The following is an 18,523-nucleotide window of genomic DNA, read 5'->3' as shown; positions in this document are numbered from 1 at the left end:
ATGTATCTGAACTCGACCCAATGTACACTCCTGTTCACATCAACTTACGGATAAAATGGCTGACGTACAATCCATTGATTAATTTTATTTTACATCGTTCTTCTGTCAATTTTGGGTAATTGTGAAGACGAGAGATGAATGTTGGTATGATGATGGCGAAAGGACAATCACAAGTGCATCTGGACAGGACACAAAACCAACGGAGGCTTATACTGGCTGACAGTACAGACTCCAAACTCTCCTTAGTCTGAAACATCCAGTAGACTGCGTACTACATGGAAAAGGGGTTGACATTTTGGTGTCATCCTTGCAAGATTCCTTCAACGAAAGGTTCAAGTTTAGAGTCCCAGAGTCTCTCTTCATTAATTTCATCCAATTATAGCATTCATCCTCACCGCCGCGATTAGCTAAAACGTGCTAGGAACGCGACGTTAAAGAAAAATAAGGATATAGAGCTTCTTGGATGCGTGGGCAATGCCACAAGCGAGTCATGTTTAAATATTACTAGTTTCTCTATCATAACTGAAGTGCATAGACATTTATCGCTTCGATTTCCTTTGAATTCCATTTCATTCTTTAGTTCTGGGTCCCTTACAACTGTAATTCTCCAATATTTCGCAGACAAAGATTCACTACAAGTTCTAGATTGCGAATCGAACTGGCAGCTGGGGTTTAATTACAACATTGCAGGTTTCTAATTGCGAAAATCAATCCCCGATGGAGTTTCCTCACACTTCGCTTCGTCTCCGAATAAAATAAAGAGAATCGCAGGTGGCGTCAACTATTTCAGTGCCGCCATTTTAAGCCATGTTGAATATTCTCTGCGTTTGTACGAGGAATGTTCAAAAAGTAGCAATTTTGCTGCTGTATTTAGATTTACAACCAGTTCATAAAATATTTTCTCTTCCCATCTGTTTTCCTATATCAGATACAGATTTAGAACACCATTCGTTCTTTGATTCAATCTTGTATGTGACGTCATACAAGTTTACATTGTTACTTTTAAAACCTTTAGTTTTGTTTTTAAGACCACTATGCTCAGATGGGGCTAATCGAGACTGGTTATTTATCTTTAAAGTGTGATCCGAACCACCGTGCAAAACTAGTATAGTGACTGTTTTAATAAAATGAATTTTACATACCAGCGTTCTTAAGTGTGATCAAAATATGACTCGTCTACGCCAAATAAAAAACACCGAAATCCCACTAATGCTGCATACAATGCCATAACGGTAATTAACTAAGGGAGATTTCAGACCGGAGCGACTTGAGCCAATCAATAGCAACATTTCACACCCTAGCGGCAGGACAGGCTGCACAAGCCAGAATCAGATGACAGAAAAGAAAATAGTAGTCTCCTAAAACAATCTGATTGGTGAGATGCCACAACGAATTCCTTCACTTTTATTATGCTTTGCTCTGAAATATTTTTTGCCAACAAATCATTGTTTTCATGGTGACCTTTCTAATGGCTCAAATGTCAACCTCACTATCACGTAGTAGTACAGCCTGGACCGCATTGCGGACTAGCGAGGCTCTGGCGTATGGACTCTCAGCCCACATAATTATCTGTGAAACCTGTGTTGTGTGCTGACCTTGTGTGTTTGCGACTGTCCTTTTATCCATTTCACCTTATCACCCAGGGCGGCTTAAGGGTCGGGCGACTGCCCGGGGCGTTCCCATTAAGTAGTTCCAAAACGTTATGTGTGTGTGTGGTTATTTGTTCTACAATGAGTTGGATTTGTGTAGACAAGAGGTAATGTAAGTTACTTCTGCATAACAGGAAGTCTATTGCAAATTCATGCAGCTATTTAAACTAAGAGATTACGGACCTACTGATATTGTCTAGGTATTAAATAAATACATAACTACAATAAACTTATTCCTTAACAGTAACATTTGAAGTATTTAAGAAAGGCTATTATTTCTCGTTATGAAAACCGTAAATATATAACATCGTCAAGGTATTTTATTGGGGGGAGGTGGGAAGTAGGGGACAAGGGTTGAAACTTAGGGGTGGCAGAGGAAGAAGAAGGTGCCAAAAATCCACCTTGCCCGGGTGAAATTTTTATCTTGAGCCGTCGCTAGTATCACTCTTCGCAATAAGCCAAAAAATGGCAGAAAGGCGAAGTAAAATAAAGAAATAATTATTTTCCTACTAACAGACCCTGCACTAACATGATGTAGTTTTCATTTACATATCCTTGCAAGCGACTACATTGAAAGTGGCTTACAATACATTACGCAACACGTTTCTCCCAGCATGCCAAGCGAAGTGCACCTTCCATAAAACAACTTCAATCGCCGTCGCCTGAGGCGACCGTCACATGATGCGTTTTACTATTTCAAAGGGAAAACCTAAGCACAGAGTTAGCACATACACGTTCCTATCGCCCATTCCTGAAACTGAAATCTGCTTGTATTGTACTTTTTAGGGCTTATAACGTTGCACTTCTGTAAATTCGCCGAACGTAGCATCCTATCTTGTGTTTATTTCCTGTCGACACTTTGATTTACTTGGAATCTTGCGGTTGAAAGTTCATTTTCTTGTATGTAATGTTAAGTGTTCGGTAAATTCTTATCGAATATGCCGATTTAATTTTCCTCACACAAGCTTCTAGTGTTCCCAACTGTTTATCATCCCTGTTGGAAATTGATGACAGTGTTTTATTACACTGTTTCTGAGGACGTTCTCTCCTTTAAAGGGTGCACAATGGCCACATGTGCCGACGGACCCAAAAAAATAATTAATTCAATCAATTTTAAGTAACTCCTTGTACTGAAGTATGTGCGCAAGTGATGAATTAACGGCACGAAGATGTGTGGAAGTAGGACTCGAACACATACACAACCGATGTGGGTCATGGTGGAGGTGATGTGATCAGCACGATGCTCCAGGTGCCTTTATCTGCAGGAACCAATTGATAAGATGCTGCGTGGGCACCAAAGCCGTTTACCAACGGAGGATGTCTCTTACTGTATGGTATTCGGACCGCCTACTTATTAGACCACCGCGACACTGATTTTTCAGCTGTTGCTCGCGGGTTCGATGGCTATTTATTGGCAGTTTTTGATGTCGCCTCAGTGAATGATCGCTAGATTTTTAGATCTAAAAGGGAGCAGCCTTTTTAGACTAAAACATCAATCACCATTACTCGATAGCTAAATGGTGACTTAGTTTTATACATATCGGGAGTGGAGGGGGAAAATGAGGCTACATCCCCTCCAGAAATAGATAACATTAAAAAAATGTTCACGTGAAAACGGTAAAGAACTCTAGGGAAAAACTAAAGTGGTAAATTGAAATTCCCCTTAAAATGAACTCCAATTTGCCTTTCAACAACTTTAAAACGAAGGCTAAAATCGATAATTACGAAAAATTGTAGTCCCAACCAGAACAGTTATGGAATATCGACCATTACAATTCCGGCCCTCTCCGAAAAAAACAAAAAACTCTGCATACGCTATTGTCAATGACGTAATGTCCCTGTTTGAGCCCACATTAAGCTCTGGTAGGCTAATTGGGATTAAACCTATAATTTGAATTTCAATTCATATCACAGTGCAAAGTTCCCTCCACCAGCAACTGAAGTAAGTCTGAACTCTTCTATTGGATTCCTTTTTAATTTCTTAGCAGTATAATTGCACTGTGTACCCCATTGTGAAATTGTAGAATAACCCGGTGTTCCATTACTTTACAAGCATGTCCCCATGCTGTTTGGGCAGTACGAGGCATTCAACAAGAATATTCTTGACTGCTGTTGTTAACCATCTGAAGAGCAGCAAAAAGGATGAAATGCAGAATTTATCATGTGGAAATGAAAAAGTAATTGCTAAAGATTACCATGGTTATGAGTGTGATATTATTATGAAACATGAAGTGCAACAAAAACATGACTTCAAATGGTAGCCAGTGCTGTTGGAAAGACAATGTGTCACATTTTATAGAACAATGTTTCAAACAAAGGGATGTGGTTTTTCTGTAGAACATCCCCCATTTTTGTTGATTATATGGATTAAATCCATAAAAAGTCAGTGAATATTATTAGCTTCAAATATTATGGTTCTGCTGGGGTCATTGCCACAGAAGTATTTTTTTTAAATGTGATAATGTGAACAGTTTTATTCAGCATGGCAGCAGGAAAGAAAAATTAAACTCTTCTTAAACATCAAGTTGCACTGCTCAAACATATTATTAATTGCTATTGATTGATTGATTTCATTTCTTAAGTCTACTTCATGCACAGTAAGATTAATAGGGACTGAACCTACAGTTTAAAGTAAGATCAGAACCACTATGCACCTTGACTGGGTATCAAGCCCGGGACCCGTGGATTGCAAGCCGACGACCTTACCACTACACTATCGGGGAGAGCCCCTATATAATTAATTACTAGTCTGCAATCACATCAACCTAGCAAATATTCTAATATTGTCAGGCTTTACAGTTTACAGTTTAAAAAGTTTGGTTTGTTTAATATTTGCATTTTATAATTTACGAAATCATGTGATTATGAAATACTATACTTTAGCTAAAATATGCGAAATTAGAAGAATTCCCATTTATTGATCAGATACCAATTTAAAATTAGAGCTTTCATTTCAACTTATTTGCCAGATTGAATTGTGTCAAGTATATTAACTGCTATAGTTGTGGACGCAAGCATGTTGATACATATTGCACTGGTGGCAGACCACCAAATGTCATTTCTCTTCTGCAACTCATCTTTTCAACTTCCCTATTTAACTGACAAAGATCAAAATAAAAGCATTATCAGGCTTTAACCAGTGCCTCCACCGCATTATGAACTAAGGTTAACTGTCTCAGGGTGATTCCCTGGAGACCTAAATGGAGGCTTTTACTTACATTCAAGAGGCCTACTTCTTGACTGAATTTAAATTTAATTTTCGAAAAAAATTCAGACAGGCTACCAGCCTTGTCTTGAACAAATCCAAGTTATTGCCCAACTTCCTGAGAATACTACAAAATGGGTGAAGAACCTGCATTAGCAGAAGACCACAAGGAATCCACAGGAAACCGACAATGAGTTTGCCAGAGTGCAAGTGCTACCAGCAGAGAGGAACCCATGCCATTGCAGGACCACCAGAGGCATGTGGCAAAGTCAGGTCCTGTTCTGAATTCTGATGAATGGCACTTCCCACCAGCCAGCAAGATGGGCATAGAGACTTTGGAACCAACACCCAGGCTCAACTAGAGAACCAGAGAATGAGATGCCCAGATAAGTAGTGAGGTACTTTGTATCAATAACACAAATGCACATATATGCATACAGAAATCTCAGGTCATCGTAATTTGGTCTACCACTGACTCAATGCAAAGGGCCAACCCTCCAAGGCAGGGTGAAATCCAGTATGGCTAACGTAAATGCCCCATTTAGGTCTCCACGGAACCACCATGGGATGAACACCCTAATCCATAATGGTTGGTTGCCAATTCTAGTGAATTTCACAAGTTCAAAACAAATCAGATATATATATATCATGTCAGTTTTAAGGTCAAGGCAGGGATAGTAGAAATGTAGGGTGAGAGGGAAGCAAGGACAGATCTTTCCCCTCCTTCCCTATCTCAGCATGGTTTAACAGCAACTCTGATCGCTGTGGTGATTACTGAAGCATACAGGTTGCAACAGTGGAGCAAAGTGTGGTAGAGCACCTTTTTTCTGCTATTTGGCTCATTGCAATGTTGAAGATGAATGGTGATTAGATAAATTGATGAAGGGATATTCAAAAATAAACACCCTATGTCAACAGCAAGATCATGAATCCAGCAGTCAACTTAATGTGTAGAGAAAGCAGAATATGTGATGTGTTTCACCGTTGACTGTGACTGACTTAATGCTACATGATCATAATGGCATGCCAGAGGAATTATGCACATCCAGTTGGTATGAACTATATAGTACGTCCAGAAAGTAAGTTCCATCTGCAATTAGTGGCACAGCAGTGCCGTGATCGTGAGGGTGCACATGTGTACAGAGTTGTTTGCCCATTGGCGAGGCACAGACGTAAATTAGAGGAAGAATAGTAGTGCAGATGCTTCACAGTGGCCTATGATGATGTTCAAGAAAATCAAGATGCACACCGTTTGTGAAATGCAGTCTGTGATCCAATATTTGAATGCATGAAATACGTCAGCATTTGAAATCCACCTTCGAATTGGTGAGGTGTATGAGGATCAGATCATGAGTGCCTCGATGGTATGGAGATGGGTGCAACTGTTCAATGAAGGGTGGAACAATGTGCAAAATGAGAAACTCAGTTGGCGACCATTTGTGGTGGTTGACGACTTGGTCCATGCAGTGGAAGAGAAGATTACAGAGAACCAGACGATTCACCCTGTCGGCACTTTTCCAACATGCATCACAGGCTGCATCGTTCTACGATACAGGGGTACAAAACATGATGTCACGTTATGATAAGTGTTTCAAAAATTGCTGAAAATTCGTACAAGGTATGTACTTCAATGTGCAATGAAGTTATTTGTTCCAAATCATTTTGTGCTTATTTAATTGGCAAACGCTTATTTTTCTGAATGACCCCTGTACAAGAACATAGTCTGATTTAAGATTATAAAAGTTCATCTGCCACCTCATCACATTATGCAATACACAACAACAGTTAATCTAGACAGTGCATCAATGAGGGAACTGCGTCAAGTAGGCACAGAACTAATTTTAAATTATCAGTTAATCGATATTGCCTTCTTGGACCATTTATACTTTTATCCCTATTACAAAACTATTAGCTGGTACATCACTTGAAATTATGATGAACAGAAACTGCAAGTTAGAGATGTTTTACAAAGCACTGTGAACGAAATGCTATGCTAGTTCAAGGAACTTTGACGCAACATGAATTCTGGATTATACCATGAAATGTTATGCACAAACTTTTGGACTGCAAAAACAGGGTGCGACGATTATGCAGCGAAATATGGTACCTTCTACAGTGTAGTGTGGAGAGAGTCAAAGTAGGTAAAGAAGGCAGGAGTAAGCAAACTGTGAAAAGAAGGTAAGGTAACTTTAGTTAAGATTATGAAAATAAGCTCTTTTGAAAACTCTTTTGAGTTCAAAATAGGCATTTGGAGGCACTAAAAAAATGTATTATCAGGATAGAAACAATATAAAATGAAATTAAAACATTAGAGCCTATGTTTTAAAAGGAGTAAGAAAGGGAAATAGGCAAATGTTTGGGTGAATGTTTTAACTTGTATTTTGTACTTTTGTTATTTAGCATCCCTTTTCTGCCACTTTTTGGCAACAAGGAGCGATGTTACAATGGAATTGATGAAGACACACAGAATATGCATGTCCACACTGGTATTTGAACCTGGGTAGCAAGATCGAAAGTAGACCACTTAATAACGTAATTAGCCAACATTTTTTACTAGTTAAAAGCAAACTGAAGATACATAAAAGAAATTCGTAAAATGTACTGCAAAGCCAGTTCATCATGATGAACTTAGGGACAGGACAGGGGATACAATTTCCTTCGTAGATTATGACGAGCTAGAGAGGGAGACCTACTATCGCCGAAGATAGAATTTCACAACAAACAGGGTGTAAAGAAAGGAGGAGCCTTTACAAAAACAAGCTAATATTTTTCTTCTGTGTCAAGACATACCAGCTTCAAAATTCACTGGGAAGTATATTTAGTTTGCATATTCATTAATTCTCAGACTGCAGTAGAATATGTCATGAAAATATGATGCGTATAGCCATCAAGGAATTATCTTTCTGGAGAAAGAATATTACAAAAATGACAGTAGCCCAGAAGACACATGAACAGCATTCTGCACGAAGTATTTGATAGCAAAGTCCAGACGAACTGGAACTGCAGCATACAAGCTTCTGTGGTGGCTAATTTTGAATGTGGGCTTCATCATGCATCCATTCATAAATTCCACGAGTTCTTATGTAATTTTCACTTTGAATGAACTAAATAACTGTTTTCCTTGGAGAATTATGACTTTCATTTCGTTAAGTACTTTTTAACACACTGTACATGTATCATTGGGAAAGAACCGAGTGGAGCGAGTGAGAGATAAATTCAAGTAACATTGCCAAATGGAGATCAACTACATTCCAATTCAGTCAAATTCTTAACTTAAATAGCAGTGTAACCAGTGAACCAATGTTTTAAAAACAAAACATGTGCCTATGGAAGTATTACTGTCTTAAGTACTCTACGAACATGTTACTTAATAGAAATGCACAATGCACGTGATTGGAAAGAAGAATAGTTGAAGAAGAACTGGCTGGTTATGAAAAATCTCAAAGCATTACTCTGATTAGTGAAAGATGACTATTGAGTTTTTCATTCTCCATATGAAATACATGGGAGTCGAAACACATTGAGTAATGACATCAATAAGCTTTATCTAACATCAACTTGGAGATCTTACAACTGCAACATGAGAAATAACCCAGATCTCAATGTTCTTCATTTGCTATTACTTGCGAACATTCTGTCAGAATTGCAATTACTGCATGCTACACAATCATTTCAAGAAAGAACCAGCATAAATTGTAGAGCAAATAGGAGGTAAACTGCAAGTGCCCAATACTGTCTATATTACACTTGTTCCCTGCAGGGTGTAAAGAGTGATTGACCCTTTCTGAAGTTACCCACATATTGACCTACTGCATTTTCAGATTAACAATTGATTGATTTAAAATTTTTCGGTGCATCGGCACGTGTGGCCATTTGCACCCTTCAAAACTGGGCAATGTGACAAGAAAATCTGTACTGCTCCATCTCCGAATAGTTACTATAGATTAATGGACATATAGAGGCACTATAAGGTTTGCAAATAATGATCATTAACCTCTAGTGAACAGAGCTTTGCATGCCTTGATACCTCTCATGACGGGACCGTTTCAAGCATGTACTTTTCAAATTTGCCGTGAAGTACAAAAAAATCTTAAATAGATAACTATCTGTCATAGAGATGTGAAATCAGTTTTGTTTCCTTGCCTAAAGCCAGGACTTTTAGTGGAGGTAAAATTTCTACATTGTGCATCCCTAAAATGAGTGTCAAAGGAAGAAGAAAATTAGAATTTTTTTAAAAAAATGAATATGGCATGCCCCTGTGGCCCTCACAATAGACCAAGATGAATGAAAAATTTATGTAGCAGTGGCATATTCCTATAACCATGCAAAGTTTCATTGAAACAGGCTGATACTTCTTGTGAAAATATATTAATGTATAACAATGGCAGTGTTGACAGCTTACGGAAACAATTTCTGGAATTTCAATAGTAACAATGAGTATATTGTTTTGTAATTTGAGCATGCCATATCTTTATATGTATACTAATTAAAAAAAGACATAAGTGTAATATTGTGTGCAGTTTTAAAGAAATGGTACGTTAATTGCTGCAATGTGGTGGTGGTGTCCTCAATGGAAATACCTGCGCAAGAGAAAGATATCCCATCCATCCACTAAATGTTAAATAACCACTTATCTAAGCCTAACCGCACCCTAGCAACATGACCGTTGTGTCCCGAACGCAAAATATTCTGTTACAGCTCTGCTCATAGGATGAGAAATTTTACAATTTTCCTAATTTGTTTTAACACTAAAGTGCAACATCAAATGAAATTCCTCATATTCCAAAAGAAAAATATTTCCTGCATTCCATTCACCTGTCACTGATTAGCCCTTGTGAACATGGCAGGATAGGTATTTCTTTTAAATTTAAGTTATAACACTATACATATTTTCCAAGTGCAATTTAGATTTTGACCCTTCCAATGCAGCAATACCTTCACCAAATCTTGTGGGCCTGGCTACAAGAGTATTTGTATGCTGCTTTGAGTATGGAAAATAAAATAGAATCAATAATATTCTTTCATTGGCAACTACAACTACTGGTTGTCATAATTCCTATTTTAGCACATGACATACACAGTGAACAATATTTCTACATGAATAGAACATGGAACACAAGAACTATGTTGTTCCATATGTGAACAGCTGCCTCGTGTTCTCATGGTATTTACATTTTTGAATTGGTCAGGAATGAGAAAAAGAGCAAATTTCAAATGCCGCAATGACTTTTGGGCCACTATATAAATTATAATGGACTGTAAACCATATACATAAGCCAGCCGAGTTTTGCCCAATGCCTACATTCCAAAACAAAATGTCTCTTTTGAAACAGACAGTGCCAGTCCCAAGCCCAGATGAGAAAGGGGGGAGGATTGGAGTGAGTGAAGAAAGTCACCCCATAAAAAAAGAACAAGAGTTGGAGCACCAACATCTAATGTCCCATGTACACCCAGAAGCAGCCCCTCCACTGGGATAGGATGCCAATCCTCTACACATCTGAATTTTATATGATTAAAAGAACAAGGAAAACAAACTGGATGAGACATGGTACAAGAACATTGAGCTGACCTTGACCAATGAAGAACTCTCTGCAAAACCTTGACACCATTGGGTAGAAAAGGATCGGAGTCTCTCTTTTCAGGGTTTTATCCACAATTTCCATTTTTTTTTCAGGGAGTGAAGTGGTGTAAGGTGCCAAAATGACCATAAAACAGGTTGAAACATTTCAGGAAAATTTTGGGGGAGGGTAGTGTGGATCAATCATTGGTACATCTTTTCTAGTTTACAATGTATGAGAAAATACCCTAACATCCAAACATGACTACTTGTGGGGAACATTTCTAGGCCAAGTTTCAGTCTCTGAGGTCCACAGGAGTTTTCACACTAGTTGGATTTACTTTAAGTTGAAAGTCTCTAAATTAAAACTGAAGGGGGCATTCCAGCATTACATGTGTGGCAATCACACTTAAAAGGTAGGGTTCTGAAAATGCTGTTCGATTAAAATATTCATAATGAACTGATTTCATGGAATTATGAAGTACTCTGTGGTGTCTGCTAACAAATGAAAAAACTTGAGCGTGATGACATAGCCTGAAAAGTGTTAACAAAGATGTGTTGTGTGTGTGAAGGTTTAAAAATATAACAAAGTTTGACTTTATTTGTCTGTGAAGCATAAGGCTACCGATGCTAACAATTTCTGTTGGAAAAATATGTAAATTGTATGCATTCACAAATATTTAAACCTTAATGAAAATAAAAACTATAATAATTTCCAGATTGACTGATTTTGTTATTTGCATGAAGTAGGATCACTTTCCGTGGAATGTCCCAAAGTCAAATCCGCTCATGCCAAATAGAAACATCCTTGAATCACTAATTCTTCTGTGGGCATAGAGAAGGAAAGTCTATAAATTAATAATCCCCATTCATGAAGGAAATTCTAAAACCATCCCAATAACTAACTGTAGTTCACACAAAGCAGTGGAAACTAAATACACTCACTATTTCATTAGTGTGCTGCCACACATCACTAAGATCCAACACTACAACGTTATGTCGTTACATTATCCAACATTTTCTCTTCAAACATATTGTACATTTACTCCACATTTATTTTAAAATACATTTTTATTTGATTATCAGAATGCAGCATAAAGTAAAATTTCTGTCAGAACAGACAGTAAATTTATATGATGAACGAAAGTTGTTATACTGAAAACTGACAACAGATCACATCTACAATAACCTATGTCTATCAATGCATTTTCCTAATTTTACGCGGTTTTCCTGCCTGTTCAGGTTAAATGAAATAGTGAAGTTAAATAAAGCAGATGAAAAGATGCTCACAGAAAAACACAAAAACTGATTTCTTTTTTCTACCATTTGAAAACCTCAGCCACAGAAGCAACAAGGTATCAATGCATATTGTCTGTTCAACAGAAAATTAGACATTTAGACCCGAAGCTCCAATATTTTGCATGTGGGGCCATAATTTAGGTACTCATTCTTCTCATTAACAATAAAAATAGTTTCTTAAGGTTACTGGGGTTCCCGTAAGCATGTCCACAATATTCTTCACACCATCACCATAGTTCTTCAATATGTAAAATTTAATTTATTACAAACATATATCATGTTATGAGCAGGGTTTCACTGAATTATGTTTGAAAAATATGGTAAATTAGGTTATGCTAGTTGCTGCACTAATGCAACATATGTCTACTAGTTCAAAAATTTATGAGAAGCATGCCACTCCTGACTGAAGTGACTTATTTGGCTTCCTGCACTAGCAAAGAAAAAAAAAAGCCTCAAATTCATAGGCATAAATAGAGTTGAACTTCTTCAGTTATATATGACTACCACTATTGGCTGAACAATGAAATAGCAATTATTCTTGGGGCCTGCCAGTAGCATAGTGATTAATGATATATTGGCTTATGATCAAAGTTTCCTATATTTGATGTTCCATACTGAAGTGGCTCCACAATGGGAACTGACTAACCACCAAATTATTGAAGACGAGGTTTTGTTTAGAAATGTATAAGAAACAAAATTATGTATCAATTGATGCCCGTGGGTAGGTATTAGATGTTCTAGCATCATAAATCCGGCTACACACCAGCCTGCCAGTTGCATTTAGCCTTCCTGATATGCAAACAATTCTACTTCCTACACCCTAAATAGAAAATTATATTTACTATGTTCTATTGCATCAAAAGAGCAGGTACCCTTGACCCTCTGTATTCCTTGAGAAAGTGAAATATTTTGCATGGTTTATGAAGATTATGTTGTTTATGAATGTTTTCTGTTTTTAGCTCGCATAGATGTGTTATTGTGAAATAAAGTATGTCTATTACCTTAGCATGTTACCTTACCATGAAGCAGAACAGCCTACCAGCCCAAACACTTTGCGCAAGTGAGTACAGCATATTCGGTTTAGCCTGAGCTATGGCATGCACAAAGCGGGAAATGTTTGTCGTCTGCAGAAGATGTCACGTGACTTATAGGAGAAGTGTTGCCATTCGTGGAAGTTACAATTCTACTAGACATGAAACTAGCAAAGGATATATGCTGTTGTCTCATTACAAAAAATACTTACAAATCAAAAGTAGGACATTGTATTTCATGATTGTGAAATTGTTCTACGAATAACACACGTCCAATTCGTCCACATATCTTTTCAATTTCTTTCATCTGCGTGTTTTCTTAGGCGTTACTAATCCCTTCCCAGTTACCTTGTTGCAATCATTTTCATTTAAGAGGCATTTCAAAGTACACCAGTAGCTGCGGAAACTCTTTTGCAATTGTTTAACATTCAACACAAGACCACTATCAGCTTCTTTCTTCATCAACTTATGCACATTGAGAATTTCTCTACTCTGACTCTGTATCACTTTGCTTCCTCCAATCTTTTTTCCAGTTTTCACCTCAGCTTCCATTGAATAAAAACACCCTAAGCAACACAAGTCAACAGTCACCTTCCTCATGGTAACACAATCTGCCCCCCTCCCCTCTGGAGAGGGAGAATGCCTCTATTGCCAAGGGGTTTCACCAACACCAAGAATCCTGTCATTCTCTTTCTTGAACTATCATCTTCTCAAACTGTCCCTTTATATAAAATAAAATAAAATCCAGACACCAGTAAGTCCCAAACACCCCTACCAATTAGCTCTAAAGTCAGATTGTGGATATAGGTAATTGTTAAGGCAGTTAGCAACTCTGACCTCAGTGGAACTCTCGCATCGTCAAGCTGAGCGACAGGCTTCTGCGCATCTGAAGGCCAAAGCTCAAGCTAAACTGAATGGTCTGTGGCACCTAACATGACATTCCACAACAGCAGCTATAATTTTACGTTGTTAGCAATTTTCAAACCGTTCTTTCACTATTTTAGTGTGCATACAAACAGCTTTTACTAATAAAAGACAAAGAATGTATTACGAGATGGCAAGTTTTTACTTAAGCGGGCCATATTTGGGGATCAAATATATGCATTGTTTGTGTTTTCCGCATACTGAGACCAATTTTATATTACGTAAAACAGGTTAATGGCCCAACAGAGCCTGCAGATCAGAGCAGCATTGCCGATTCAGAAGATTGTCATATTTATAACTGTTCTGTCTTGGCAGAGTTTCATTCTAAAAAATTCCCACCTCCTTCCATGGTCCTGCACCACGTAAATAACAAAATGAATCAATTTGGATATTATTTTCTTTAGTTTCATTAATGTTTAAATGTTTGTGAAGGCATAGTTCAGCAACAAAAATTATTAGCATCTTACAGCCTATATGCTTCACAAACAAATGAAGTCAAACTTTGCTATGTTTTTAAAGCGTCTGCATGTCACTTGTATGAATGTGCTCATGTGAGCGTGTCTCAGCACATGTTTATTTTCCCTACACTGGATATACAGATTTGTAAATAATGTGCGATTGTGATTTTAGTTTACAGCTTGGGAATTGCTGGAAATATGCGTTTGTGTGAAATTCACCACTGTACTGCAAGACTACTTGTAGAAATTGGTGTCAGATGAGAAAAAATTTTGTGAGGGAGAAATTTTCAGCAACATCTTTCCACACGTCGGAATATATAGAGGATTCTCCAACAGTAAAAATATGAAACCAGAGAGGAAGAATTAATGCATTTTTGCAAGTGTATTGTGTTGTCCATATGTGGGTATGTGTAAGTCCATCTTATCATATCATCATTCATCCCCATTGTCTTGATTAGGCAAATGGCAGAAAAGAGAGATAAAATAACCTAATACAATTAAACAATCAAAAAATCAAACCCCTCACTCACCCTGCTTAGTATCTATACTAGTGTTTGCAGAACCACTAAATATTTTTATCATTAAGCCACCAATCCATCTGATATTTTTGGATCCCACTTTAAACCAAATGTTCAATCCTAATTATCCTGTATATGCATCAAATAGACATATAACAAGCTTTACCATCTGTTGTAATGACAATAACTGCACATCAGTAGATTCTGAAAAAAAAATTGTAGCAAGACGCACACGGTTTTATTACAAAGATACCTAAAATCATACAAATAGGGCCATTCCAGCATTATGCATGTGACGTTCACACACAATTTGTGGTGTATGGTAACAAATGAAAAAAAAAAATGATGATACAGCCTGAATGCATGAAAATCATTAGCATGATGCTTTAAAAATGTAGCAAAGTTTGACTTCCCTTTGTTTGAGAACCATGTAGGCTACAGATACTAATAATTGTTGGTGAAATATGAAAATTACATGCATTCTCAAACATTTAAACCTTAATGTAAGTAAAAACAATAATTTACTTTTCATGGAACGCCCCAATACATGCAGATGCTCACATACATTCTCGATCCATCTCATAGAGCTCTCTGTGTGGTTTTATCATTAACAAACAGAATTTGGTGCAACAAACAGTTGATATCAACCACAGTTTTGTGGTAACCAACATCCCATTTCTTAAACCTATACATGGTTTCATTTCATTCCTCAGTGCTTGAAGCAAAGGATGATGCTATAACAGGAACTGCGAAACATTAAGTAAAGGACCACCCACCTGTCTCAAATAATGACAAAGCAAACAAAACTAGCAAATAACAAAAAGTTGGACATAATCATTCAACTTGTAAGAGGATGACGTATAGTTTTAAATAATGAGCTGCCATTTATTTCAATCATGTCAAAATGCTAGGCAGTATTAGGAAAAAGATAGAAAAAAAACATGAATTCTACGTTAAATATCTCCTCACATTGGAGTTGTAAGTTAGTCAAAAATTGAAAGTATATCATGAATAAATGATTTTCGACATATGTTATATTCTTATTTAACAAATCAAAAACTTTTTTCCACTAGCCAAAGCATTATCTGATTTGGCCTTTCTCATAATAGCAAGGTTGTCAGCCTCTCTTCTATTCCATTCATGTGTTTTGTGCTGTTACATAAGTATCGCGTTCCCATCATAGTTAAAAACAAGTAACACTTCCACAAATAACCATCCATGTAAAATTCCAGGCACCCAGCCATATATATCCTTCTCAGTCAACAAAATTCCTATGAATAGGTTTCCATTATACATGCACATGTATCTGGCAATATGTAATTAATCACAGTTAATATGTATATCTGTTCTCTGGGTAAAACTTCGACACGGTCCCAGCGAATTTCTTCATTTTTACACAAGAAACTACTTACGGAAATCAGTTTCTGTAGCATTTAGAAGTTCGTGGATGTATTTTCTTTCATCGTGCAATCTATTTCACCGGGAAATCATGTATTTTTGAACAGAAATATCTCTCCAAAGCACAATTGTCGTTCCTTTCATTTCCTTGCACTACGTGAACCAAATGTTGTGAATGTTTGATGATGTAACTCCTTCTCAGTGTTTCCAACCACGCTGTTTTTAGCAAGAAGATGACAACTTTAACTATGTTTGCCTAACGTGACCGAACCTAACCTTGCCGTGCATGGTTTGTGGGGTTAAGCGTGCATGGTTCGTGGGGATTTTTTTGGTTGACAAGGTTGGAAACACTGCATACTCAATGATGATGTACCACGCCAGTCAAGCTGTCTCGCCATATTGTGTCTTATGCAAACGAAAAAAGGAAGAGAAATAATTACTTGTAATGTGAAAAATTAACATTATTTTCGTGAAAAAAGGAAAATACCACCTTCAAGAATCTTTCGCAATGCAGAATAGGTAAGTACGAATGTTAAAAGTGACAAAATGAACGAGTGAGAGGTGTTGGGAAAGTGTCAAAGTTTTACCATTCTCTGTTTTTAGAAAGTTTATTACAATCATTCCTTGCATAATTAGCAAGTTATTTAAATCAACTGGAAGCAACAGAATCCACTCCACAAACTAATATTTGCCATGTGCCATCCAAAAAATCAAAGCCGACATACGTACAGAAGAACGTTATATGTTGCAAATAAGTTAAATAAGGAAAAATAATAAGGTAACAAATACTTAAATAGCCAACAGTCATCTTACCAAATATGCAGTGTTCAGGGTTAATTCTTGAAAGCTCACATAAACATACCCCAAAATTTAGTAACTAAAAATCAGGTTTAAAATACAACCAAAACAAGTAGTTCGAGTTGAGTGCAAAAACAGTATTTCACACGAATAAAATGCTAACTCGCACTAAAGAGTGGATTTTCCAACACATGTAAATATGTGCAAGTATGTGGCCTATATACAATGGAATAATCCACAAGAACCATATTTTATAACATCGTCGCCAATGGAGAACAGTCTAAAAGTTTGTGGCTTGACTAAGTAAGGTAACAAAATTACATCCCAATTTTACTAATGCCTCATAACTTATGTAATCTTTATATAATTCACACAACAAAATTTAGGTTCAATGAACTCATTTCCTCACAAATGTAAACATTGCGGAGACCAAAATTCTGTGGTCACAAATAATGGATAAAGAACTAAAATAATGTGGGGCAAAATTTTAGTACAAATAATTATGTATTCATTATGCAGTAATCAATTCTATCAACACTGATAGCAGAATGTATGTGTTTTTTTAAAAAAATAAAAGATTCCACATTTATATACAAGTAACATGAAAAGGGGGGTTCCTTGCTTTACATGTTGGTATAAAGGTTGGTATATACACAGCTGCTTAACTGTATAACAGCCAACACCAGCTAATAAATTGTATCATCATATTAAGATGCTGGGTTCGAGGTTTCGACCAGCCAGAATTGCAATTCAGATGCCCCTAAAGGAAAACTATCAACTAATCTCTTTGCAAAGTGAAGTTAGGAGGATAACAGACGACCTAGAATTTATTCTCTCCATACATTTCGTAAACATTTGCTTCGTTCGTCACCAGAATAGGCTCAATATGGGCCAAACATAAGGCAAATTTATATATTTCCATCCAAAAACATCAACTTTAGGCTTTTACAACCAGTTGTGCAAAATAAACGTTGCCTACTGCAATCTGCACATTGCCAACGTTATATACCGCTGCCCTTTAACCCGTTCCATCTGCAGTAGTTTGTTACCGAGGAATTTGCAACAATTTGCGGTGAACCAAAAACATGTACAGTTTTCCCGAAAAAAGCCTACAAGCGTTATTCAATGATAGCATTATACCCTGAATAAACGAGATGGAACGTAAGTTTTTGCTCAAAATGTTTTACTGTTAAAATCTAACATGACACGTGTAGTAGTGTGTCTGCTGTCTAGTGTTATCCCGGGGAGGAGTTATCAAGACAGACACAAAATTCAACATACTGCTAGCTGGTATTCAGACACCTTACAAGGCTCATATAACTTAAGATGGCGCCCTTATACATCATCATACCACCCTAAAGGGTCTTACATTAGATATAATAAACAATACTGCTAGTATGAATGAAAATTTATATATGAAATTTGGTAGTCAACACGCCATCTTGTTTAGTCTAAACTTTGCACTGATTAACCTCAAAAAAGCAAATCTCACACTGCACACACCGCACATCACTGAAATTAAAACTATTAACTATTTCAACTTTAACATTGTAAATAAACAAAAACAAGAAGTCACTACCGCTCGTACTTTGCCCCTGAGGCTGGTCATCTCCACTCTCTCGGTCCGACATCATGTCCCTTGTCGAAAGCGATTTTAAGCCTCGTTTTCAGACCGTGGAATTTATT

General features: G+C 37.0%; 1 protein-coding gene across 5 annotated transcripts in view; it reads right to left on the bottom strand.

The window, feature by feature from the left end:
* Positions 1-18,498, bottom strand: part of Pur-alpha (Purine-rich binding protein-alpha) — a 184,530-nt gene extending 166,032 nt beyond the window's left edge. For 3 of the 5 annotated variants that reach the window (XM_083132129.1, XM_083132130.1, XM_083132133.1), the window contains exon 1: positions 18,417-18,494. In XM_083132129.1, the coding sequence (XP_082988255.1) occupies positions 18,417-18,471 (55 nt within the window). In that variant the 5' untranslated portion in view covers positions 18,472-18,494. Of the gene's footprint in view, positions 1-18,416 lie in introns of all 5 variants that reach the window. The other 2 variants (XM_083132131.1, XM_083132134.1) reach the window with 1 other exon arrangement.
* Positions 18,499-18,523: the final 25 nt, after the last annotated feature.

Source organism: Lepisma saccharinum, chromosome 12, assembly GCF_977018435.1.
Source record: "Lepisma saccharinum chromosome 12, izLepSacc3.1, whole genome shotgun sequence".
Lineage (NCBI taxonomy): Eukaryota > Metazoa > Arthropoda > Insecta > Zygentoma > Lepismatidae > Lepisma > Lepisma saccharinum.
This window is presented reverse-complemented; position numbering and strand designations above follow the sequence as displayed.